This window comes from Dendrobates tinctorius, unplaced genomic scaffold, assembly GCF_039654945.1.
Source record: "Dendrobates tinctorius isolate UK_male_01 unplaced genomic scaffold, ASM3965494v1 ptg000129l, whole genome shotgun sequence".
Taxonomy (NCBI): Eukaryota; Metazoa; Chordata; class Amphibia; order Anura; family Dendrobatidae; genus Dendrobates; species Dendrobates tinctorius.
Genome location: NW_027361797.1, coordinates 24,325,997 through 24,352,309, shown reverse-complemented (window position 1 = coordinate 24,352,309; position 26,313 = coordinate 24,325,997). Strand labels below are relative to the sequence as shown.

Below are 26,313 nucleotides of genomic sequence, written 5' to 3'. Positions count from 1 at the left end.
CCTCCGAGTATTTTGATGTGCTCGGAGATTTAGTTTTCGTCGTCTTATCTGCATGATTTGCGACTTGTAGACAGGCTGAATACATGTGGGAATTCCCTAACAAACAGGCATTCCCCACATGTATTCAGCCTGTCTACAAGTCGCAAATCATGCAGATGAGATGATGAAAACTAAATCTCCGAGCATGCCAAAATACTTGGAGACCACCCGAGCATGCTCGGAAAAACCTGAGCAACGAGCACACTCGCTCATCACTACTCCTGACCTCTGACTTCCTGCTTTGCCGGGGGCGGTGCGGTCCTGAAGACCAGTTTCACAGTTGTGCCGCTGTTCAAAACAGCTGACGTGTGCTGGTAAAGATGGTGGGCTCACATCAAAGGGAGGGACACGACATCCACAGTTCATGTACGGCGCATGTCGTGAAGGCATTAAATGGAATCTGTCACCAGTTTTATGCTACCTTATCTGAGAGCAGTATGATGTAGGGGCAGAGACCCTGATTCCAGCAATGTATCACTTACTGGGCTGCTTGCTGCAGTTTTGATAAAATCCTTTATATCTGCTGCAGATCTAGCAGTTCTCTGAATGCTGAGCTCTGTATAACCTCACCCACATCACTGATTGACAGCTTTCTGTTTATGCAGAGTGTATACACAAAGCTGCCAATCAGTGGTGGTGGGGGGGTTATACACAGCTCATGAATATGGAGGATTAAATGGCAGCAGGTTTACTAGTCATCTAGTGATAATCTCCTGATTATAAAACGAAGATTTTATTAAAACTACAGCAAGCAGCCCAGTAAGTGATACATGACTGGAATCAGGGTCTCTGTATCTACATTATGTTCCTCTCAGATTATGTGGCAAAAATCTGCTGATAGAATCCCATTAATTAATCTATTGAAGGCTATTGCCATCTTGGATGTTTCTGGCGTATCCGCAGAGTGTGCCATTACTGGCTGCAGAGGTGTTACTTGAATCTAATTACAGAATAGTGGTCCTGCAGCCTGTCTAGTGCGGCCGCCACTGGCCTCCACATTCACGTGAGAAATGACCAGGCGTGGCCTTACAGACCTCAACGACGTTGCATAACTCATCATTATACAGTGATTAATTTCTTTGTACAAAACTGAAAAACTCTTCAATATATTTATCGTGATTTATGACAATATTTGCAGATATATTTTAATATTTGAAGATATTCCCGAAAATAACGAGTCACGTTGCTCCTTTATTTCTAATTTGGATTGTCGGAGAGAGCTGGTAACCGGCTGCTTAGGTTTTGTGTGCAGTAGTTGTCGTGGTCCGAGGCCGTGGTGACATTTGTGTGTGAATTGCGTTCTAACGTCCTCACCTTCTGCTCAGTTCAGGATATGGAACAGTTGTATGAGAAGCTGAACAGCAAAAAGACTGCAAAAGGGAGCGAGGGTTCAAGTCAAGTGAACAAGCAAATCCACCTTCCCACCGACTACGCAGAAACCGCAGTAAGTGCTAGTACGATTTACATTGGCCCCTCAGAAAGTATCAGCAGAGGTTGTACTTTATATTACAATTTAATTTTTCATTTTCCATTTTAACCCTTTGTGGAATACATATAGGCAGAGAACAGCTGTTGACCACCAGGTCTCTTGATTAATTTTTTTTTTGCTCAATCCTTCTTTTTCAGGCGGTCCCTTTTCAGAAGTTTCTTTCATAGGCTGCAATATCTAGAAAAACAATCCAAAAATTACTTGCCCTCCGACAGTCCAGTGCAGTGGTCTTCGCTGCTGCCCCGGTCACAGTTATTTGGTTGCAGTGCTGGCTTCAGCCAACTGGAGAGCTCAGTGGCTCTGCCCATGTAGATCAGGGGTCCCCAACCACCGGTCCGCGGCCCAGGACCGGGCCGTTGGGGTTCTTTTGCCGGTCCGCGGAGCTGCCGCACACCATCAGTAAACACTGACAGTGTGCTCTGCGGCGGCTCAGAGCACACTGCAGGTGCCTGCCCTGGCTGTTCATGATCACCGCAGCGAGTCGCGCGTAGAGGTGGGAACACGCTGACATTGTTATGTGTCAGCGGCAGCGCTGTCTGTGGGCAGGGACCAAGCCCTCTGCTTTCCCGCCCGTGGCTATAGTAACCCTGCAGCCGTGGCCCGACTGAAGCAGCAGGGAATGAAGAGAGGTATTTTTTTTTTTGTATATATGTATATGTGTGTGTTTATGTATGTGTGTGTATCTATATGTGTGTATCTGTGTGTATGTATGTGTGTGTATCTATATGTGTGTACCTGTGTGTATGTATGTGTGTGTATCTATATGTGTGTACCTGTGTGTATGTATGTGTGTGTATATTTGTATCTGTGTGTGTGCATGTATGTATATGTGTGTATCTGTGTGTGTATGGATGTGTGTATACTGTGTGTTTATCTGTGTGTATGTATGTGTGTGCATCTGTGCATGCGTGTGTATCTGTATGTTTGTTTATCTGTGTGTGTATGTATGTGTGTTTATCTGTGTGTATCTGTGCATGTATGTGTGTGTATCTGTGTGTATGTATATGTGTGTATATTTGCATCTGTGTATGTGTGTGTATGGATGTGTGTGTATACTGTATGTGTGTTTGTATCTGTGTATGTATGTGTGTGTATCTGTGTATGTTTGTTTATCTGTGTGTGTGTGTGTGTGTGTGTATGTATGTCTGTTTATCTGTGTGTATCTGTGCACATATGTGTGTGTGCACGTATGTGTATGTATGTGTTATCTGTGTATGTGTGTGTGTATATGTGTGTGTATCTGTGCACGTATGTGTGTGTGTGTATATATATATATATGTATGTGTATATATATATGTGTATATATATAATATAAAATATATATATTAGCCCCTGCCCCACCTCCACCCCGCTGGGCCATGGAAGAATGGTCTTCCTGGAAGCTGGTCCCTGGAGCGAAAAAGGTTGGGGACCACTGATGTAGATGGCTCGAGCTGCTGAGCTCACTGATTGGCTGCAGTGATGTCAACAACAGAGAACGGGGCAGCGGCGGAGACAACCACGCTGGACCCAGATAGGGCAAGTAATACTAAAAGATTATTTTTTTTATTGCTATCGCAGCCTATGATAAAATGTTTTCTGAAAGAGCAAAAAGCTCTTTAATCTTTAATACATCCTTGGAAATATATGGTACAAATTCATTGGTATAAATTTTCATCTGCAGGTTGATTTTCATTGCTGGCTTTGTGGAAAAAACTGCAATAGTGAACGTCAATGGAAGATGCATATTTCATCAGAAAAGCATAAAGAGAAGGTTTTCCATTCCGAAGACGATCAGAACATTTGGCAGCATCGTTTTCCTACTGGCCATTCCAGCATATGTAAAAAGTAGGTTGTCGCACGTTACAAGACGCTGTTACGTCCTGACCAAGTTTAAGATTAAAGAGTTTTCCGAAGCCGGAGAATGGATCCGGACTGCTCAAAGGATTAGACACTTAATCGTTATTTTGAAAGATGTGCGAGGGACTTGCTTTTGTGGCATTTACTCATATATAGGAGGCTGGATGGACCGGTCTGGTCCTTTTTCTTCATAGGAACACTGTGCGGGAGGAGGACCTGTAATACTTATATATTAGTAAGATCCACATGTCCCCAACACAGTAAAATAACGATAAACTGGCCAAATCCTTCAATGTCACAGAATACCAATTTGTTTGACTCGCGTTGGATTTGTGTAAGCAGTAGGAAAGGTCAAGGTCTATATTACAAAAGAGCTGTCCTCTAACTTCAGTGATGACAGTACCAAGACTTCCAATGACATTATGAAGTCAAGCATTAGAGCTAACCGAGCCCCCTTTCAGGGGTTAAATAAATCTATGTTCGGATTAAATAAAGGTCTTGATGCTGAGCCATAGATTGATCATGGAGCGCTTACATCCGACTGTGTGTCTGGTGTTATTTCTCTAGTGCATGCACTTGATCAATGTCCATTAGGCCAGGAGCAGGCAACTAGTGAACATTTCTTATTGACAACCTAACAATACAAGCATAGGGCTCGATTTCCCCAACAGAGGCCAAAAAAAAGTTTCCTTTTTGGCTTTATATATGTTCCTGTATAGTGAAGCAGAGTACACAACGCTCTCCTATGTTGAAGCACTCTGTAAAAAATCCTATACGTGGTATACTTTATTTTTGCATGGCAGTCTATAGGTGATTTGTGCCACTATATGCCACACATAACCATTTATTGGAGCTATATGCCAGGCAATAATCCTGCCGTAAAACTCTTAAAGGGAATCTGTCACCCTTTTTTTGGACTATGAGCTGCTGTCACCGACATCAGGGGCTTATCTACAGCATTCGTGGCTCCCGCACAGGCGCACTGCTTTGCCCTGTTGAGGGCCGAGCAGAGTCCTGCAGAGCGCAGGCGTCGGGAGAGGTCTGGCGCCTGCGCACTGCAGTATTATGCTCTGCCCTCAACAGGGCAGAGCAGTGCGCTTGCGTCGGAGCCACGACAGGAAGGGAAGAAGAGGACGGCCTCGTATGAAGATGGGAGGCTACGGACCGGACCGCGACACCCAATGGACCGGACCGCCCCCTCCGGTGAGTATAATCTAACTCTTTTTTCTTATCTTTCAGGTTACATCGGGGGCTTATCTACAGAATTACAGAATACTGTAGATAAGCCCCTGATGGCTGTGACGGCAGCTCATAGTCCAAATATAGGGTGACAGATTCCCTTTAAGCTATAACTTGGTAGCTTCTTCTCTTTCAACAGTAAATTGAAGGGTATTCTGTGAAGCGCATTTATTGTACCTATGTAGCGCTTTTTTTTTTTTTTTTTTAAACTTTAAATAACTTTATTATTTTTTGTACCTTGCTTGAATTCAGGTTCTTATCTGGCTCGTGTCAGAACGGAGACCAATGCAGCTACGCTCATGGAGAAGCTGAACTTTTGGAATGGGAAGAGAGAAGCAACGTTCTACGTCACAAGATAGAGAGAGCGCGCAAGGATCAGCTGCTTAACCCCGATGATAATGACTTTGGAAAATATAGTTTTTTGATTAAGAACTTGAATTAAGCCTCCGAGTACACAAGGAACGAGATACCATATGGGTAACACGGTGTAAGAGTTACAGATCTTGTTAGAAGATCCGCTCCGCTCTTCTTGATGTTCTGAGTCATATGTGGATGTAGATCTCTTATGGAAAAGATCATGGTTTCAGAGTAAAAAAAAAATAAAATAAATATGGGCGTAAAGGAGCAATACTGAGCAGTAATGGAGTCAGCATTGCAGACTAATAAATTGTTATAATGCTTGATTCACACACTAAGCAAAATCGATGATTTTGTGAGAAAGTGTTGATTTTGGAAAAAACTTTTTTTTTTTTTTATTGATTACTCTCAGTATCTTATTCCAGTCTTTTGCCAATTCCGGTCACTATAAACAGAAAATTTTGGAGTATATATTTTTATTTAAAAAATAAAACAAAAACAAAAAAAACAATCCAAATATAAGAAATGGTTACTAAATGTATGTTTTATCCTAAATAGATGCCACATTCGTGAGGCAACCAAATGATTTAATCTCCAAATGAGCGCTTTGGAGCAGTGTAAGGGTATGTGCATGTGGAGATTTTTTGCGATGTCTTTTTGAGCTTATCTGGTCTAAAAACCGCCTGAAAAATGATTTGCTGTTTATACATTCAGTCTTTTGATTGTTTTTAATTAGCTTCAAGTTCTCAAAAATAATATCTCAAAAATAATAAGCGTTTAACAGTAGTGGCCGGAGAATTCTATAAAGCCGATCCATACTTTCCAATAGAAATCAATGAGAAGGCTACAGAAAACGTCACAAAGCCACCTGGCTAACCTTATAAGCATTTTGTAAGTGTTTTTGAGGCCTTTTCGCCTTCACTTAAAAATAATCTGTCACCAGCATGATATAGGGACAGAGACCCTGATTCCAGCAATGTGTCACTTAGATTACTGGGCGCAGCAGTTATGATAGAATCTCTGTTTTATCTGCTGAAGATGTAGCAGAGCTCGGAGTGCTGAGCTTTGTATACCCCCCCCACACACACCAGTGATTGGCTGCTTGCCTTGTATATTGTATAGTGACAGGAAGTTGCTAATCAGCATTGGGGGTGTAGTTGGACTAGGAAGCACCAGGAAGCTTGTCTTCTGCTGATAAAACACTGATTTTATATAGAAAATACCACATAGAAGCAGCATTTCCTAAAGCGGCTTCCACTTGAATAAGTCGTCATTTTTGATCACCTCAAAAAAAAATACTCCATGTGCACAATCCCCTAACAGACACTAAAGTTTGTGTCCAGACCGGCTGCAGGGTTAATGTCACATACAGTTGAAACCAGAAGTTTCCATACACTATATAAAAAGACACATCTGCGTGTTTTTCTCAATATCTGACATGAAATCAGAATAAATCTTTCCCGTTTTAGGTCAATTAGGATTACCAGTATTATTAATATTTGCCGGATGCCAGAATAATGAGAGAGAAGGTTTTAAGGCATTTTTATTACTTACTGCAAAGTCAAAAGTTTACATACACTAAGATTACTTTGCCTTTAAACAAGTCTGGACCATGTGTTTGGAAGCATCTGAGTTAATTAGAGACACACCTGTGGATATATTTTAATGCACACCTGAAACACACTGCTTTTTTGTGTAGCATCATGGGAAAGATTAAATAAATCAGCCAAAATATCAGGAAGAGAATTGTGGACTTGCACAAGTCTGGCTCATCCTTGGGTACAATTTCAAGATACCTGAAGGTGCCTCGTCCAGCTGTACAAACAATTAGACGCAAATACAAAAACAAGATGGGAATGTCCGGCCATCAATACCGCTCAGGAAGGAGACGGGTTCTGTGTCCCAGAGATGAATATGCTTTGGCCCAACATGTGGATATCAAACCAAGGACAAAAGCAAAAGACCTTGTGAAGATGATGGCGGAAGCTGGTAATATTGTGTCAATATCCACAGTGAAATGAGTACAGTATCAACATGGGCTGAATGTCAGGAAGAAGAAACATTAAAAAAGCCAGATTAATGTCTGCACCATGCACACAGGAACAAAGACCTTAATTTTTGGAGACATTCTGTGGTTTGATGAAACTAAAACTGAACCTTTTGGGCATAATGACCATCGTTACGTTTGGAGGGAAAAGGGCGAAGCTTGAAAGCCTAAGGGTATGTGCACACATTGCGGATTCGTGTGCGGATTCGCAGCGGATTTAGCCCTGTGCATTTCATAGGATGTATAGTACCATGTTATCCTATGGAAAACAAAAACCGCGTGGAAACGCATCGGTTTATTTCTCGTTCGCCTTATTGGGGGACACAGAGACCATGGGTGTATGCTGCTGCCACTAGGAGGCTGACACTATGCACAAAAAAGGTTAGCTCCTCCTCCGCCGTATACACCCCACCGACCGGCAGGAAATTCCTCAGTTTAGCTTAGTGTCAGTAGGAGGTGGACACGGGTCTTTTATTAGACCCATATCTACCTCAGTGTGCGTCGTTTCTTTGCAGGTTCCGGAGGGATACGGAGTGAACAGTCACATCCGTACTCCCACAAAGAGACTATGAGTACGGCGTGTACTGCCACCCCGTATCCTCATAGGTCTCCGGAGCAGGACCAGGAGCCTCGCACAGGTGCGTGCCAGCCGCACGGACGGTCCTTGCCCCCCGCCTCCCACCCTCTCGCCTACCAGAGCCTGAAGGTTGGATGAGGCGCGGATTTCATAGAGACAGACAGCGTGGGATTTTCAGGTACCTTTATTGTAAGGCCCCCTGCCTGGGTGAGTATGTCAGTCTTCCCTCGGCGTTTTCTCTTGGAGCGGTCGCCAGGGGGACCACGTTTGGGTCCCTGCACGCCCCGCATCCCCCCACGGTCACCGCATCCATGCAGGCCCTGGGTCTTCACGGGCCTCGTTCTGCGCTTCCCCCCCTTTTTTCCATCTCGGCAGGGGTAGCGCTGGAGTCGGGCAGTTCTGGGCAGGGACGCGGCCCGGTGTTGCGTCGCGTCTTCCGCGCCGACCCCCTGCTGACAGGCGGCCGCCGCAACTAATTTAGGCCCCGGCTTGTGTTCGGGCCTACCGCAGCGTCGCGGCCACGCCCCCCGCCCCTTTCTTCTAAGCGGGCTTCTCTCCCGCTCTCCCCAGGCCCTCCCCCGCCTTTCCCTCTCCTGCCCAGCATATTATGGCTAGAGGGCAGCAATTATTAACCCTGCGAGGAGCTCCGCCCTTCCCCTTCCCCGGGACCCGCGCTTTTCTACAGGCAGGCGCCATCTTCACAGCCTGCCAGCCGGACGCAGCTGGAGACGCTCCGCAGCCCCTGAGCAGTTTCTGCAAGCAGCTTTTTGCCTCTTTGGGACGGCCAGCCAGACTTCTCCCTGATCTGCATCCCCGGACAGGTCGAGCAGCATCGCTTTTGGGGACACCGGACCGTGAGTAGCTCTGCACGGCAGACTGACCCTTCTCCGCCCTCTGTCCCCCAACCTTCCGGCACTACCTCAGGGGTCAGTCCTCTCCCCTCTGCCTGGACTGTAGCAATCCAATCCAGCCCGACGCCGCTCAGGAGCCATCCATAGCCCCAGGGGTGAGTGAGCCCCCCTTGCCGGGTTGGGCCTCCTCCCTATCACAGTCGGTGGCAGACCTCACCAAGGTGTCTCAGTCCCTAGTAGCCATTCTGGATAAGTTGCCCTTGGGAGCTTCTGCGGGACCTAGCACGTCCCAGGACGTCCCATCTGAGCCAGCCAGTGTCAGTCGCAAGAGACCCAGGCAGGATCTCCAGGTGGAGTCCTCTCCTCGCCCTACCTCACCCCATACTCCCCAGCAGTCTCCCTCTCGGGCCTCCTCTCCCGAGTCAGGTGAAGCGCTTTCGGAATCTGAAGGGGTCTTAGAGCTGGATTCGGTTCAGGATGCGAACATGAAGGTTACGGTGCAGAACCTCATTGCCGCGATTCACCATGCCTTCGACATCACTGACGCCCCTGCGAAATCCTCAGATCAGGAGGTTTCGTTCAGACGGGCGGAAACACCTTCCAGGGTGTTTCCCTTTCATTCCGAGTTTGGGAAGATTTTTACCAAGGAAAGGGAAGATCCGACTAGACGCTTTCAAAGAGAAAAGCGTCTCGGCGTGCTGTATCCGTTCGCTAAAGAGCTCACGGACAACTGGGCCGCTTCTCCTTCAGTGGACCCTCCCGTATCCAGACTCTCTAATAATACTGTTCTTCCGCTGTCGGGTGTAGCGTCTCTAAAAGATTCTAATGACAGAATCATAGAATCCCTAGCAAAGTCTGCCTTCGAGGCGGCATCTGCGGCAGTATGTCCAGTCTTTGCTTCATCTTGGGCAGCAAAGGCTATATCCGCTTGGGCAGAGGACCTTCGGCAGGGCATTCTGGATAAGGCACAATCGGAGCATTTGGCCGATCTCGCCAATCAGATTTCCCATGCGGGGGATTATCTGCTTTCTGCTTCCTTGGATGCCGCATCTTGCGCGGTTCAGGCTTCAAGCAACATCGTGCCAATCCGACGTACAATTTGGCTCAAGGCCTGGCAGGCGGACTTGTCCTCTAAAAGGTCTGACTAATCTGCCTTTTCAAGGAGTGCGTCTCTTTGGGTCCCAATTGGACCAGATTATTAAGGACGCTACCGGAGGTACGAGTTCTCTTCTCCCCCAATCCAAGCCTCGCAGACCTCCTCCAAGGCGTCAGTTCCGTCCCTTTCGGTCTTTCCGCCGTTTCAATGCGGCGGAAAACCCTTCCAACCAGCAAAGGCCACAAGCACGTCAGGAAAGAAAGAAGGTCTCCTTCAGGCCCACTCCGTCCTGGCGGTCCCACTCTTCCCAGGGAAGACCACCCAGATCTATATCTGGACGGTCTACGTCCGCATGACTATCATCGGTCTTCCGTGGGTCCCTTCCAATTGGGAGGTCGACTTCTTTTCTTCAGCGACGTCTGGTTCGCCTCAGTAGAGGACGCTTGGGTCAGAGAGGTTGTATCGACAGGATACAAAATAGAGTTCGTTTCTCTTCCATGGGATCGCTTCTTCCATCCCATCCGCCACGGGATCCTGCCTTGATCCCGGGGTTCGGTTCGGCCATCGCCTCTCTCCTCAGCTCTGGGGTGATTGTGCTCGTTCCTGAATCAGAACGATTCACAGGGTTTTATTCAAACCTGTTTGTGGTGCCGAAAAAGGACGGGGCGGTTCGACCCATCTTGGATCTCAAGTTACTCAACAAGAGAGTTCGCCTCCGCCACTTCCGGATGGAGTCGGTTCGCTCGGTGATTGCCTCCATGAAGGAGCAGGAATTCATGTGTTCCATAGCCATCCAAGATGCCTATCTACACGTGCCCATATTTCCCGGACATCCGAAGTTCCTGTGGTTTGCGATTCACCACGAACATCAGTTCGTCGCACTCTCTTTTGGGCTCGCCACCGCTCCCAGGGTCTTCACGAAGATTATGGCGGCGTTGATGGCCTTGTTGAGGATCAGAGGTCTTGTTCTTTTTCCGTATCTCGACGATATTCTGATCAAGGCTCCCTCCTTTCATCAGGCCCGCCTAAGTGTGGCGATCGTTCTAGACACCCTGTCCAGTTTTGGGTGGATCGTCAACCGGAAAAAGTCCTGTCTGATCCCTACTCAACGCCTTGTGCTTCTGGGCCTTCTTTTCGACACTCGTCGGTCAAGGGTATTTCTCCCACAAGACAAGATTCTTTCCCTGCAGCAGGGCGTCCGATCACTACAGATCGCACGGTTTTCATCTCTCAGGACAGCCATGAGGATTCTGGGGAAGATGGTGGCAGCAATAGAGGCAGTTCCCTTTGCCCAGTTTCACGCCAGGCCCCTCCAGCAGGCCATTTTGTCCAGGTGGAACAGGTCGGCTCTGTCTCTGGATCGTCCGGTTCGTCTTTCATGCCGGATCAAGCGGTCTCTCAACTGGTGGTTGACGTCTCCCCTCATTCTCTCGGGGCGGTCCTTTCTTCCCAGATTGGCACAAAGGACGCCAGCCTCATCGGCTGGGGTGCAGTGTTCCGCAATCTCTGTTCAGGGTCGATGGTCGACTCAGGAATCAGCTCTGCAGATCAATGTCCTAGAGATACGAGCGATCCTTCTGGCTCTCGTCCACTGGGAACGGCGCCTCAAGGGCCTGCCTGTCAGGATTCAAACAGACAATGCCACAGCGGTGGCGTATATCATCCGACAAGGGGGGCACGGAGTGTCTCAGCTCTGGCGGAAGTGTCCAGAATTCTTCAATGGGCAGAGACCTTTGTTCCAACAATTTCCGCGGTTCACATTCCCGGCGCGGACAACTGGGCCGCCGATTTTCTAAGCCGCGAGGGTCTCGCGGCAGGGGAATAGTCCCTACATCCGGAGGTGTTTCATCTGCTCTGCCGTCGGTGGGGAACCCCGGACGTAGACCTCATGGCGTCTCGCCTCAAAAGGAAGGTACCACAATTCGTGTCCAGGTCTCGGGACCCCCTGGCAGTGGGCGCCGACGCTCTGGCCGTTCCTTGGTCACAGTTCGAGCTCCCCTACCTGTTCCCTCCCCTGCCTCTTCTTCCCAAGCTGTTGAAGAAAATCAAGGCAGAAGGGATTCCAGTCGTCCTCATCGCCCTGAATTGGCCCAGAAGGTCTTGGTTCGCGGACATTGTCAACCTTCTCGCGGACGCCCCCTGGAAGCTTCCCGACAGGGCAGATCTGCTGTCGCAAGGCCCGATTTGTCACCCCAATTCTCGGTCGCTCAATTTAACGGCGTGGCTGTTGAGACCGAGATTTTGAATCGGGCAGGATTCTCTGACCGAGTGATTCATACCATGATCCGCGCCAGAAAGCCTTCCTCTTCCAAGATCTATTACCGTACTTGGAAAGCCTATTTCTCCTGGTGTGAGGCCAATGACATCGCGGCCATGGTTTTTTCGCTTCCTTCTGTTCTGGCGTTTCTTCAGACAGGGCTGGATGCGGGGCTTGCTCTCAGTTCCTTGAAGGGTCAAGTTTCGGCACTGTCCATTTTATTTCAGAAGACGCTGGCCTCCCGGCCCCAGGTCAAAACCTTTCTTCAGGGTGTGGCTCACACGGTTCCTCCGTACCGAGCGCCCGTGGATCCTTGGGATCTTAATTTCGTTCTTGGGGTTCTGCAAGGTCCTCCTTTTGAACCTCAGGGATGTTTCCCTTGCCCTCCTTTCTTGGAAGGTGGCCTTTCTGGTGGCCATTACTTCCATCCGACGTGTGTCAGAATTAGCGGCCCTTTCTTGCCGCTCTCCCTTTTGGGTACTTCATCAGGACAAGGTAGTTCTGCGGCCTCCGCCCTCTTTACTTCCGAAGGTGGTATCTTCGTTTCACCTCAATGAGGACATTGTTCTGCCATCCTTCTGCCCGAGCCCAGCTCATCCTCTGGAGCGATCCTTGAACAAGCTGGACCTGGTCAGGGCATTGAGAGTCTATCTAGCCAGGACATCTTCCTTGCGGAAGTCAGACTCTCTGTTTATCATTCCAGACGGTGCAAGGAAAGGTCACCCAGCCTCAAAGGCCACTATTGCTCGCTGGATCAGATCGGCAATTTTGGAGGCATACCGGGTCAAGCATCGTGCAGCTCCTTCAGGGATCAGAGCGCACTCTACCCGGGCGGTGGGTGCCTCCTGGGCGGTGCGCCACAGAGCTTCCGCGCTGCAGCTTTGCAAAGCTGCAACGGGTCTTCGGTTCACACTTTTGTGAAATTCTACAGGGTCCACACCTACGCTTCGGCGGACGCCAGCCTAGGTAGAAGGATTCTGCAGGCCGCGGTGGTGAGTCCACTGGCCTGATGGAAGTTTGTTTCCCACCCCAGGGACTGCTTTGGGACGTCCCATGGTCTCTGTGTCCCCCAATAAGGCGAACGAGAAAACAGGATTTTTTGGGTTGCTTACCGTAAAATCTGTTTCTCGGAGCCTTCATTGGGGGACACAGCACCCTCCCATGTTCTACAACTCCTGTTCTTATGTTTGTCGATTGGTTACAGTTGAGTTGTTCGTTCTGTTTTCAATCTATTCCGTTACTTCTACTGCTTTCTCACTAACTGAGGAATTTCCTGCCGGTCGGTGGGGTGTATACGGCGGAGGAGGAGCTAACCTTTTTTGTGCATAGTGTCAGCCTCCTAGTGGCAGCAGCATACACCCATGGTCTCTGTGTCCCCCAATGAAGGCTCCGAGAAACAGATTTTACGGTAAGCAACCCAAAAAATCCTGTTTTTCCGCAGCATGTCAATTCTTTGTGCGGATTCCGCAGTGTTTTTACACCTATTCCATTATAGGAATCCACAGGTGAAATGCAGGCATTTTGACCTGCGGATTCTGCAGTTTCCGCGCGGAGAAATCCGCACACGAATCCGCAACGTGTGCACATACCCTTAGTCCACCATCCCAACTGTGAAACACGGGGGTGTCAGCATCATGTTGTGGGGTTGTTTTGCTGCAGGAGGGACTGGTGCACTTCACAAAACAGATGGCATCATGAGAAAAGAAGATTATGTGGAAATACTGAAGCAACATCTCGACATCAGCCAGGAAGCTGGAGCGGAAATGGGTCTTCCAAATAAACAATGACCGGAAGCATACTGCCAAAATGGTAACAAATTGGCCTAATGATAACACAGTCAATGGGCAAAGCTGAAAACGCTGATGTGAGCAAGGTGACCTGCAAACCTAGATCAGTTACACCAGTTTTGTCAGGAGGAACGGGCTCAAATTCAGAACAACTATTGTGAGAAGGTTGTGGAAGGAAATCCCAAATGTGTGACCCAAGTCATTCAGTTTAAGGGCAATGGAACCAAATACTAATGAAATGGATGGAAACTTTTAACTTTGCATTAAATACCTTTAAACATTCTCTCTCTCATTATTCTGACATCTGGCAAATATTAGTAATTATGGTAATCCAGCTGACCTAAAACGGGAAAGATTTATTCTGATGTGATGTCATCAGATATTGAGGAAAAACATGTGTCTTTTTATATAGTGTATGTAGACTTCTGGTCTCAGCTGTAGGATCTACACATATATCCAGGATAGCACGCCACGTGGACCAAGACATATTGATATCTCCGCTAGTCCGATCTTCCGTAATCAGACACTGACTATGGGAGCATTTCGATTGTGCGGAGCTCCATATGTCAGACCATTTGACTCTGAGTCTAACATAGCAAGTGGTTGGATTTAATAGCTTTCGACATTGGCTAAGAAACTTTTTGACCTTATTTAAAGTGAATATTTAGTAGAATATGAGCACAATATGCTGAACTTTATATAATTGATATACTTTCATGTTTAAAGGGAAATCCAAAAAATAAAGTAAGTCTCATTCTGTATACATTTCCAAATACTTAACACATCACGTTAGTTGTGTCTGTGTAGTACAGTACTATGGCCCCGTCTTCTTTTTCTGATGTATTTGCATTATAAACGGGCAGGAGCGTTTTCAGCAGAACTCCCTAGAACATTTGTGATGTGATAATGCAAGGTATTTAGGAATTTATTTATTATGACATTTCTTTAGTATTGCTTTTTTTTTATTCCTGGAGAAGCCTGTTAATCTGATGTTACGTAGACTTATGAAAATGCACTCAGACAGAGAGACACTAATGGGAGGTACAGTAAAAGCAACCATTTAGCGCATAGCAAAAATTTTGCATCGGTCCAATTATTTAACTCTTAAACGATGAGATATGTTTTTGTCATAGGATTCTGAGGGCTATATGTATCAGTCTCAGGAGCCAGGCCGATACTGGCTGCTTTACTTAGGGTGGTTTCACATTAGCGCTTTTTAAGCGCACGCACGGCCGGGGGTAGCTCCGCCCCCCGAGCCGGCTCTCTGCCCGGCGGGCCCGCCCCTTGCTTGTAGCGCCGCCTCCTAGCGGACAGCGGCACCTGCGATCGGCGCACCCTATCTTTAGCATAGGGTGCGCAGGCCGTGCGCTAGTTGCGCTTTGACCTGCGCTGCGCACTTTTGACGGTGCGCCGTGCGCGCCAAAATCCGAAAAGTTCGATTTTGGCGCGCACGGCGCACCGTCAAAAGTGCGCAGCGCAGGTCAAAGCGCAACTAGCGCACGGCCTGCGCACAATCTGCGCACCCTATGCTAAAGATAGGGTGCGCCGATCGCAGGCGCCACTGTCCGCTAGGAGGCGGCGCTACAAGCAAGGGGCGGGCACGCCGGGCAGAGAGCCGGCTCGGGGGCGGAGCTACCCCCGGCCGTGCGTGCGCTTAAAAAGCGCTAATGTGAAACCAGCCTTAGCTGGCATCTGTCTCTAACAGCTGGAGCTGAGCGCCAATTGCTGCTGTTAACCGCTTAGTTGCTGCTAGCAATCACTGACCGGTATTTAAATGACAATTGTTGGTGAGCTCATGCACCATAGGAGGTTGACCTTTAAAGGAAAACCACAATTTAATTATATACCGCCATGGTATTGCATTATGTAGTGTTCAATTTCCCCTAAGAGGGCTAAAAAGTAAAGTAAAATTAAAGAATGTTATTTAAAAAAAAAAAAAAAAAGCAGCTATCTGAACGACCCCATATGCAGCTGGGGAGACGCTAACTGGGGCAATTGACCAGAAAAATCCCTTTCCTTGTGATTACTGCTACATCTCAATAATATCCAGCTCTGAGAACCGCCATATGTATATGTACTAATATGAGCAGCTCTGATAAATTACTGACTTTAGGTTTAGTGGCCCTTTTGCATGGTAGTGTCCCGTGATAACTAGTCGTTTTCAAGTTTAGTAATTTGACCTTATAGTCCCTTAGGTCACTTCCGTTAAATACCAGTAAAATCCGTTTATGTGGTTCATATTTTACCTGATCATTCCACTTTTTTTTTTTTTTTACATCTGGAACATTTTATTTTTATGTCTTATTTATATTGTTATAAACTCTGGATTTAGTCTGTGTTTTATTTCATGCTTGTGCATTTTTGCATTCTGCTAGACATTTAAAGGGGACCTGTCACGAGATCTAAAGCGGCCAGTTCTTGCTCTTATGTTATTCCCGCTGCTCCCATGAGTATTGTTTTTTTTTCTTTAATCCAGCATAGGGTTCCAGAGATGAGCCTTTTTATTTAGTGCTAATTTACCAATGGGGCGTGGCTCACAAGAGTCTGTGGGCATGTATATTGGCTGCTTTGCATAATTACTCTGATCCACACCTCCTTGGTAAAGACTGTCTTGTTTTTCTCATAGGAGTGCTATTAGTTTTTTCATGGATAGCAGTCATACCTGTGATATTCCATGGGGTTGTTCACATGTCCAATTTTGATTTTTTCCTTGGAACAAGTGGTTCGCGGAAAATATTGGAGACTTGTCCGATTTCTATCGGAGTGTCAGCAATGCAAGTCTATGGGTCCATGAAAAATTGGACCGCACTCTGATAACATCCGCATGTGGTCCGATTTTCTTGGACTGTCAGAATGGAGACAGTGGAGAAACTTTTTTTTTGTTGTTTGCTCTCATCGTACAAGAAAGATTGATGACACATGCGAAAAACTGATGTCTGAATCATTAGAAACAATGGCCCATGTTATAAAAAAAATTAAAAAAAAACAACAACAATACTTTAGGGTAACATTGAGAATAAAATATGAGCAAAAATTGGCCACTTTTGGCCTGATGACAGGCCGCTTTCATAGAAAAATCAGTATACCATTAATCAACTTTGGAATTGTGATTGTAACTTTAGGCACTATGGCGTCATCTCATAAATTGTATTATGAAGGTTTGTCACATATTGTATTGTTTTTGCAATTTTTGGGGGGGATTCTCTATTTTTGTAGCTTTGCACATTTTCTGATTGTCAAGTGTGCCATAACACTACAAGTTATCACTAATGTGATTCACCAAATCTTCATTTTAATGTTCTTGCGCTTCAGTGGCCAGTACAGTATCTTCCATTATATTGCTGGGTTCACGCTGCTATGTTAGCCAATTGGCGGTCAATTAATACACCGACTGCCCACATTACCATTATTATGATCGTCGATGTGCCTGTTGTCAGCAGCACATCACATGTTTACACAGGACAGTGTGCTGCCGAGAATGATCATCTCACCTGGCAAAGAATGAGGCCACGCTTAGAATATTGGTTGGATACTCCTAGACACCCCATAAATTTCTTTAAGGATGTATCCATAAGCTTCGAGCATTCAAAAAATAACAAAATGAACAATACTGTATGCCTTGTATCCTGAAACACTAGTCCATGACCAAACATACAAAGGAAGCACTAGTCATATTTCGATTGTCCTAGTATTTGTTCAGTTTCTGCCAAATTGTTATTACAGTGTGAAGTGTCGATTGCCTGTGGCTGCATTTTAATGTATTTTTATATGTTGACTTTTAATACACTCTTGTATGTGTCTGATCTACACGGAATAATAAATTATGTACTGTAAGAATGTACTTGCTTTGTGGAATAAATATAAGGCCTTATTTAACAAAACTGTAGTAACAGGCTGTTCACACCACATTTTAAGGCCTCCCTGTAAGGTATACACCAGATAATGCACACAGCAATGTCACAGTACAGGGATAATATACACTGATGTCACAGTACAGGGATAATATACACTGATGTTACAGTACAGGGATAATACACACTGATGTCACAGTAAAGGGATAATACACACACAGTGATGTCACCGTTCAGTTATTATCCCTGTACTGTCACAGTTCAGGGATAATACACACAGTGATGTCACAGTACAGGGATAATATACACTGATGTCACAATAAAGGGATAATACACACTGATGTCACAGTAAAGGGATAATACACACACAGTGATGTCACAGTACAGGGATAATATACACTGATGTCACAGTTCAGGGATAATACACACACACAGTGATGTCACAGTTCAGGGATAATACACACACACAGTGATGTCACAGTTCAGGGATAATACACACAGTGATGTCACAGTTCAGGGATAATACACACAGTGATGTCACAGTACAGGGATAATATACACTGATGTCACAGTACAGGGATAATACACACTGATGTCACAGTAAAGGGATAATACACACTGATATCACAGTAAAGGGATAATACACACACAGTGATGTCACAGTACAGGGATAATATACACAGATGACAGATGTCACAGTACAGGGATAATAAACACAGTGATGTCACAGTACAGGGATAATATACACTGATGTCACAGTTCAGGGATAATACACACACAGTGATGTCACAGTACAAGGATAATACAGCGATGTCACAGTACAGGGATAATACACACAGCAATGTCACAGTAAAGGGATAATACACACAGCGATGTCACAGTACAGGGATAATACACACAGCGATGTCACAGTACAGGGATAATACACACAGCGATGTCACAGTACAGGGATAATACACACAGCGATGTCACAGTAAAGGGCTAATACAGCGATGTCACAGTAAAGGGATAATATACACAGCGATGTCACAGTACAGTGATAATACACACAGCGATGTCACAGTACAGGGATAATACAGCGATGTCACAGTACAGTGATAATACACACAGCGATGTCACAGTACAGGGATAATACACAGCGATGTCACAGTACAGGGATAAAACAGTGATGTCACAGTACAGGGATAATACAGTGATGTCACAGTAAAGGGATAATACACACACCGATGTCACAGTAAAGGGATAATACACACAGCGATGTCACAGTACAGGGATAATACACAGCGATGTCACAGTACAGGGATAATACACACAGCGATGTCACAGTACAGGGATAATACAGCGATGTCACAGTACAGGGATAATACAGCGATGTCACTGTACAGGGATAATACACACAGCGATGTCACAGTACAGGGATAATACAGTGATGTCACAGTACAGGGATAATACACACAGCGATGTCACAGTACAGGGATAATACACACAGCGATGTCACAGTACAGGGATAATACACACAGCGATGTCACAGTACAGGGATAATACAGCGATGTCACAGTACAGGGATAATACACACAGCGATGTCACAGTACAGGGATAATACACACAGCGATGTCACAGTACAGGGATAATACACAGCGATGTCACAGTACAGGGATAATACAGTGATGTCACAGTACAGGGATAATACACACAGCGATGTCACAGTACAGGGATAATACACAGCGATGTCACAGTACAGGGATAATACACACAGCGATGTCACAGTACAGGGATAATACACACAGCGATGTCACAGTACAGGGATAATACACACAGCGATGTCACAGTACAGGGATAATACACACAGCGATGTCACAGTACAGGGATAATACACACAGCGATGTCACAGTACAGAGATACTACACACAGCGATGTCACAGTACAGAGATACTACAAACAGCAATGTCACAGTACAGGGATAATACAAACAGCAATGTCACAGTACAGGGATAATACACACAGCGATGTCACAGTACAGGGATAATACACACAGCGATGTCACAGTACAGGGATAATACACACAGCGATGTCACAGTACAGGGATAATACACACAGCGATGTCACAGTACAGGGATAATACACACAGCGATGTCACAGTACAGGGATAATACACACAGCGATGTCACAGTACAGAGATACTACACACAGCAATGTCACAGTACAGAGATACTACAAACAGCAATGTCACAGTACAGGGATAATACACACAGCGATGTCACAGTACAGGGATAATATACATAGCGATGTCACAGTACAGAGATACTACACAGCGATGCCACAGTACAGAGATACTACACACAGCAATGTCACAGTACAGAGATACTACACACAGCAATGTTACAGTACAGAGATACTACACACAGCAATGTTACAGTACAGAGATACTACACACAGCAATGTTACAGTACAGAGATACTACACACAGCAATGTCACAGTACAGAGATACTACACACATCAATGTCACAGTACAGAGATACTACACACAGCAATGTCACTGTACAGAGATACCGTACTTCACACAGCAATGTCACAGTACAGAGATACTACACACAGCAATGTCACCTTACAGGGATAATAAACGGTGTTGCTACCAAGCATTATGAAAAAAAAACCCCTCTCCAACACTTCCATGATGGGGAAGCACTGTTATCCTTCCTCTGGTGCAGGCGGTGCAATGGAGTGAGATCATTGTGCTGTCTTTGATGGGTCAGTGGTTTGCAGACTTTGTGCGGGGTAGAGGGCCAGTGGCTCTCTGCACCACAACAGCTTTCATTTAGTTCTTAGATGACACACACAGATGAAAATAGCGCTGTTATATTCAGTGATTGCTGAGGTTCAGGGCGGTGTGCAATGGCAGAGTCTCTGATGTAAGAAGATGGAAGGTCTGTCCACGTTCCCCCTTGAAGAACAAGCATATTGCATTGTATAATGTGAACTGTGACAGTCGTTAACGGTGTTGGCATTCTATTCTGCTCGACATTAGGGAAAGTTAGAGGTAATGATTGAGATTAGCCCATAGTGGGGGGGGGGCTAAGGTGAAGGGACAGAGATGGTTTCCACTCAAGACATCAGTGTGATGGTGTGATATGCTATGTAGATGTCATTTTGTGTATATTTCTATTTCACTTGTTTTCATAGTGTTTTTCTTGATGCCCTGTGGGTCTACAGCCTGACTGTGTCTGTCTCTTGTTGACCCCCTGTAGTGCATTAATCCTCAAGGCTCCTTAGTTCTCCTCTGGGAGGCCTGGAAACCGCCCCAACCTGTTTGACTACCCCTGGACACAAGGAAGGGGGTGGGGAGAACAGGAGCTGGGCAAGTCAGTTCCTGTTTGGAGTGGATCTTGTAAAGACTGCACTTCAGTTGGAATCTCATCTCCATGGACATTTTATCCTGTTACTGGACTACATTCTTGTTCTGGACTATTGTATCCTCAGTGTGGTGGATTGTTTATGGACCTTCTAATTTTGCCTGTAATAAAGGTCTTGGGATTGTTCACCCTTCCCTCACTTTGTTGATTGTGTGGTATCGGTGAAGGACCCCGTGACAACTGGTGGCAGCAGTGGGATCAACAGAGTGTAACCCAATGGAGAACCACCCACAGAGTACAGAAATTGGACTGTATCCAGTTTACAGGAGAGAGCCAGAGACCTGGGCCTGAACTAAAGAGGCCTTAATCGATCTACTGGTGGGCGCTAGCCCGGCCACCTCCTCCCAGATGTCTGAAGGGCGAGCACTGGAGACAGGGATCCCCATCCAGAAAAGCCAGTGGTTGGTGTGGTACGAAAAAGAGATGGCGGTTCTGGGCCCCGGCGTCTCTCAGGAGTACAAGGAGGAGGCTGCCCGCCGGGCACAGCGGAGACAAGAAGCAATGGAGCTTGAAAGAGGGAGTAACGCAATGTGGAGTGTAACCCCAACGATCCGGGAGCCTGTACGGATCACCCGGACAGAGTTTAAGCCATATGATGAGGCTTCCGGAGATGTGGAGGGGTTCTTCAAAGACTTTGAGCAGCAGTGTGCTGTGATGGAGGTGCCCCACTCTAGCTGGATGCGTTTGTTAGTGGGGATCCTGAACTGAAGCATGGCGGAGGCTTACCGAACCATTGACGCACCTCGGAATCAGGATTATAACATTGTAAAGCTGACTATCCTGGATTACCATGCTATCACCCCAGACTCATATAGGGCCAAGTTCCGAGACCTCCCATGCACCACGGGGGGGATTGTTTAGGATGTATGCACATAAGATGTCCCAGGCATGTCGGAGATGGCTGGAAGCAGAAAACGCCTTTACTGTGGAAGATGTTATACAGGCGTTCCTTATAGAACAATTTCTTGCCAAGTGCCCCGCAGAGGTACGGGAGTGGGTCCGGGAGCGCATGCCGTGTACCGTGGATAGAGCTGCAGCCCTGGCCAATGAAGCCCTTACTATCCGGCCGCAATGGAGACTTCTGGACAATGAACCACGGCCTGCTCCCGCGCCCCGTCCCCCTCCAATTATATCTGCCCTTCCACCTAGTCGTAAGCTGATGACAATCACGCCTCACAATCCTAGACCCCAACAGTTCAGACCACGACCTGGGGGTGTCACAGAGAGGAGGTGTTATGGGTGTGGGCAACCTGGACATTTGCAGTCTGGCTGTCCCTCCATGATTCGGAGGGAGCCCCACCTCGTCCAGTGCATCTTGTGCACTCCACCACGCCTGAGGAAGAGCTACCACTACCCCCACCAGAGTGGACCACCGACCACGGCACCATAGATACTCCTCCTGGAGTGTACGGACTTCGGCCTCTGTCCTTTAGCTACTCAGAGCAACGGCAATGCCACCTGCAGGATGTCTTAATTGATGGATACAAAGTGTCAGGATTTAGAGACACGGGGGCATTCTTGACTGTCGCTGACCCCCGTGTGGTTCGACCCGAGGCAATTTACCAGGGTCCGGGAATTCCCATTGTCCTGGCGGGGGGTGCACGCAAATATATACAGCGAGCTTCTGTGCGTTTGGATTATGGTTGTGGAGAAAAACTGATGGATTGGAGTTATGGGAGGACTTCCTGCAGATATCCTCCTTGGTAACGACATTGGGGAGTTACAGTGCCAATTTGTGGGAGCAGTCACCCGACTACAGGCTCTTCAAGCACTACATCACCCGGACCTCACCGTTGAGCAACCACCATGAACCGCATCAGAGGTGGTAAGCAATACGTTCGCTGCTACTACATTGGGAGAGTCTTGGGACAGAGAGGAGTTTAGGAGAGAAATAGAGGGTGACACTAGCATAGCAGCCGATAGGCGAAAGGCAGAAACTGGGCACATGGGAGATAATGGGGATGGCTTCACTTGAGAAAACGGACTGTATTATCGTGTAACAAAGGGCAGTGACCAGGGCAACCCTGACGCAACGACCAGGCAACTCATTGTCCCTCAGAAGTACAGGGCACAGCTACTCCAACTGGCCCATGACATCCGCCTTGGCTGGGCATCAAGGGAGAAAAAGGACTGAAAAGAGACTCACCCAAAGTTTTTACTGGCTGGGCGTCTCGCAGTTGGTAACCCATTATTGCCGCAATTGCGATGTGTGCCAGCGAATGCGGCATCCAGGAGCTCGACATAAGGTACCCCTGCAATCCCTGCCCATAATTGAGGAACCATTTCAACGTGTAGCTGTCGACATCATAGGTCCTCTGGCCCACCCCAGCCGGTCGGGGAAAAAATATATCTTGACTGTGGTGGACTATGTCACCAGGTATCCTGAAGCTGTGGCCCTGTTCAGTATTACAGCAGTAAAGGTAGCCGAGGCCCTTGTTACCATTTTCACCGGGGTATGGTTTCCTAGTGAAATATTATCGGATCAAGGCACTCAGTTCATGTCAGATCTGGTCCTGTCCCTATGGCATACCTGTGGTGTTCGAGCCATTCGCACCACCCCATACCACCCGCAGACCAACGGACTATGTGAACACTTTAATGGAACCCTAAAAAATATGCTGAGGGCTTTTGTTGACGTTGAAAAGTACCTGCCACATCTCCTTCGCCTATCGGGAGGTTCCCCAAGAGTCCACAGGGTTCTCTCCCTTCGAACTACTGTTTAGCCGGAAGGTCCGTGGGCCTCTCACTCTTCTGAAAGAACATTTGGAGGGAGACATCTCAGATACTGGAATGCCCATCATTCCCTATGTTCTAGAGCTCAGAGACCGTCTCGCCCAGCTAGCTACCTTCGCTAAAGAACATCAGCGAATGGCCCAGTCCAGACAAAAAACCTGGTATGACCATAATGCCAGGAACCGGGAATTTATGGAAGGACAGCAAGTGCTCATGATTACTGCTTCCCCTGCCAACAAGCTTCAAGCAGTGTGGGAAGGCCCTTATCAGGTTGTCAAGAAAATTAATGACACAAACTATGTTATTACCCTGGACTCTAGTGGCCGACGACAGAAAACCGTCAATATTAACATGCTGAAAGACTGCCACGACCGATCTCTGCCTGTTCTAGCTGTCTGCCACCCCCCTAGTGATACCACCGCAGACGAGTATCTCCCCGATCTCCTCCATGTTGCCCAAGCGGGAGGATCACTGGAACAAGTGCCCCTGGGCTCCCATTTATCGGATATACAAAAGGACAATATTGTCGCCATACTAAGGCCGAGGGCTGCTGCTTTCTCCTCAAAGCCGGGTAAGACTACTCTCGCCAGCCACCATGTGGAAACCCCCGGACAATACCCCATCCAGCAGGCTGCCTACCGGGTTCCAGAGGCTGTTCAAGGCATGATAAAGAACGAACTGGAGGAGCTGAAACGACTGGGAGTTATTCAGCCATCTCACAGTTCTTGGGCCTCTCCTGTCGTCCTGGTCCCCAAGAAGGATGGTACAACACGATTCTGCGTTGATTACAGACGATTAAATGATGCCACCAAGAGTGATGCTTATCCCATGCCCAAGATTGGTGAGCTATTGGATCGTCTGGCCAGTGCCCAATTTGTGACCACGTTAGACTTGAGCAAGGGGTACTGGCAGATACCCCTAACGGAGGACGCTCGGGAGCACTCGGCCTTCATTACTCCATTTGGGCTTTTTGAGTTCCTGGGAATGCCCTTTGGGATGAAAATTGCCCCCGCTACTTTCCAGAGACTGGTGGATCGACTGTTACAACAATGTCAGGACTTTGCCTGTGCTTACTTAGACGACATTGCCATTTTTAGCACAACCTGGGAGGAACATCTTAAACACTTGGGCATAGTGCTAGACTGTATCCTTACTGCAGGACTGACCATTCGCCCTGATAAGTGCCAAATAGGGATGGCTGAGGTGCAGTACCTCGGGCATAGAGTAGGGGGTGGGACCCTAAGGCCTGAGCCTGCCAAGGTAGAAGCTATTAGCAACTGGTGTAGACCCCAGACTAAAAAGCAGGTACTTGCATTTTTAAGAACGGCTGGATACTATCGCAAAATTGTTTCTAACTACAGCACCTTGGCCAAGCCCCTAACCGACCTGACCCGCAAGAACATGCCTAGGAATGTGACGTGGACGCCTGCATGCGAGGATGCCTTTTCCGCGTTAAAGACTGCCCTCGTCACTGCTCCTGTCTTGGCTGCCCCGGATTATAAACGCAGGTTCCTTGTGCAGACAGATGCATCCACCTTTGGGATTGGGGCAGTACTTAGCCAAGTGAACGCCGCCGGAGAAGTACATCCTGTTGCTTTTGCCAATCGGAAACTACTAGATCGGGAAGTTGCCTATGCCACTATTGAAAAGGAGTGCCTTGCCATCGTATGGGCACTAAAAAAATTGCAGCCATACTTGTATGGCAGAGACTTTACAATTGTTACAGACCACAACCCACTCACATGGCTGAACCGCGTATCAGGGGACAATGGAAGATTGCTGCGGTGGAGCTTGTCCTTACAACCCTACAGCTTCTCCATCCATTACAAGCGGGGAAGCCAACACCAGAACGCTGATGGTCCGTCTCGACAAGAATTACCATAGGCTCCCTAGGCCGACCTACCCCTGCCACTGTACAAGGAATTATAAATAATTGAGCAATGTGGACTAAAGTGAGCAGGCCAGAGGTCTGTGTAGACCTCATGGCATGCTCACTTATTATGGGGGGGAGAGGTTGTGATGGTGTGATATGCTATGTGGATGTCATTTTGTGTATATTTCTATTTCACTTGTTTTCATAGTATTTTTCTTGATGTCCTGTGGGTCTACAGCCTGACTGTGTCTGTCTCTTGATGACCCCCTGTAGTGCATTAATCCCCAAGGCTCCTTTGTTCTCCTCTGGGAGGCCTGGAAACCGCCCCAACCTGTTTGACTACCCCTGGACACAAGGAAGGGGGTGGGGAGAACAGGAGCTGGGCAAGTCAGTTCCTGTTTGGAGTGGATCGTGTAAAGACTGCACTTCAGAGAGAAGGACCCATTTTTATCCTCTGGTGCTAGTTTTGGAATCTCGTCTCCCTGGACATTTTATCCTGTTACCGGACTACATTCTTGTTCTGGACTATTGTATCCTCAGTGTGGTGGATTGTTTATGGACCTTCTAATTTTGCCTGTAATAAAGGTCTTGGGATTGTTCACCCTTCCCTCGCTCTGTTGATAGTGTGGTATCAGAGAAGGACCCCGTGACAATCAGTTAGGGCCCAGTGTGCATCTGAGTTAGACCTAAGGTCTGGACAGTAAGCAGTGCTGCATGACGTGAGAGTCCCAAAGTGAGAGGAGACCAAAATGGTGGTTAGCGTGAATTGAAGAGAAAAGGAGAATTGACCGGACAGAATGATTGATTGGAGATGGGTCCTGGGACAGGATGCCTAGCAGTATGGACCAGAGATGATAACTCAGAGTG

At 47.2% G+C, this 26,313-nt stretch overlaps 1 protein-coding gene across 3 annotated transcripts in view; it reads left to right on the top strand.

The window, feature by feature from the left end:
* The window catches only part of ZC3H7A (zinc finger CCCH-type containing 7A), a 96,213-nt gene extending 90,739 nt beyond the window's left edge, over positions 1 to 5,474 (top strand). For all 3 annotated transcript variants that reach the window (XM_073542870.1, XM_073542868.1, XM_073542869.1), the window contains exons 21-23: positions 1,365 to 1,483; positions 3,192 to 3,355; positions 4,859 to 5,474. In XM_073542870.1, coding sequence (XP_073398971.1) covers positions 1,365 to 1,483; positions 3,192 to 3,355; positions 4,859 to 5,048 — 473 coding nt within the window. In that variant the 3' untranslated portion in view covers positions 5,049 to 5,474. The remainder of the gene's footprint in view (positions 1 to 1,364; positions 1,484 to 3,191; positions 3,356 to 4,858) is intronic.
* The last annotated feature ends 20,839 nt before the right edge of the window (positions 5,475 to 26,313 follow it).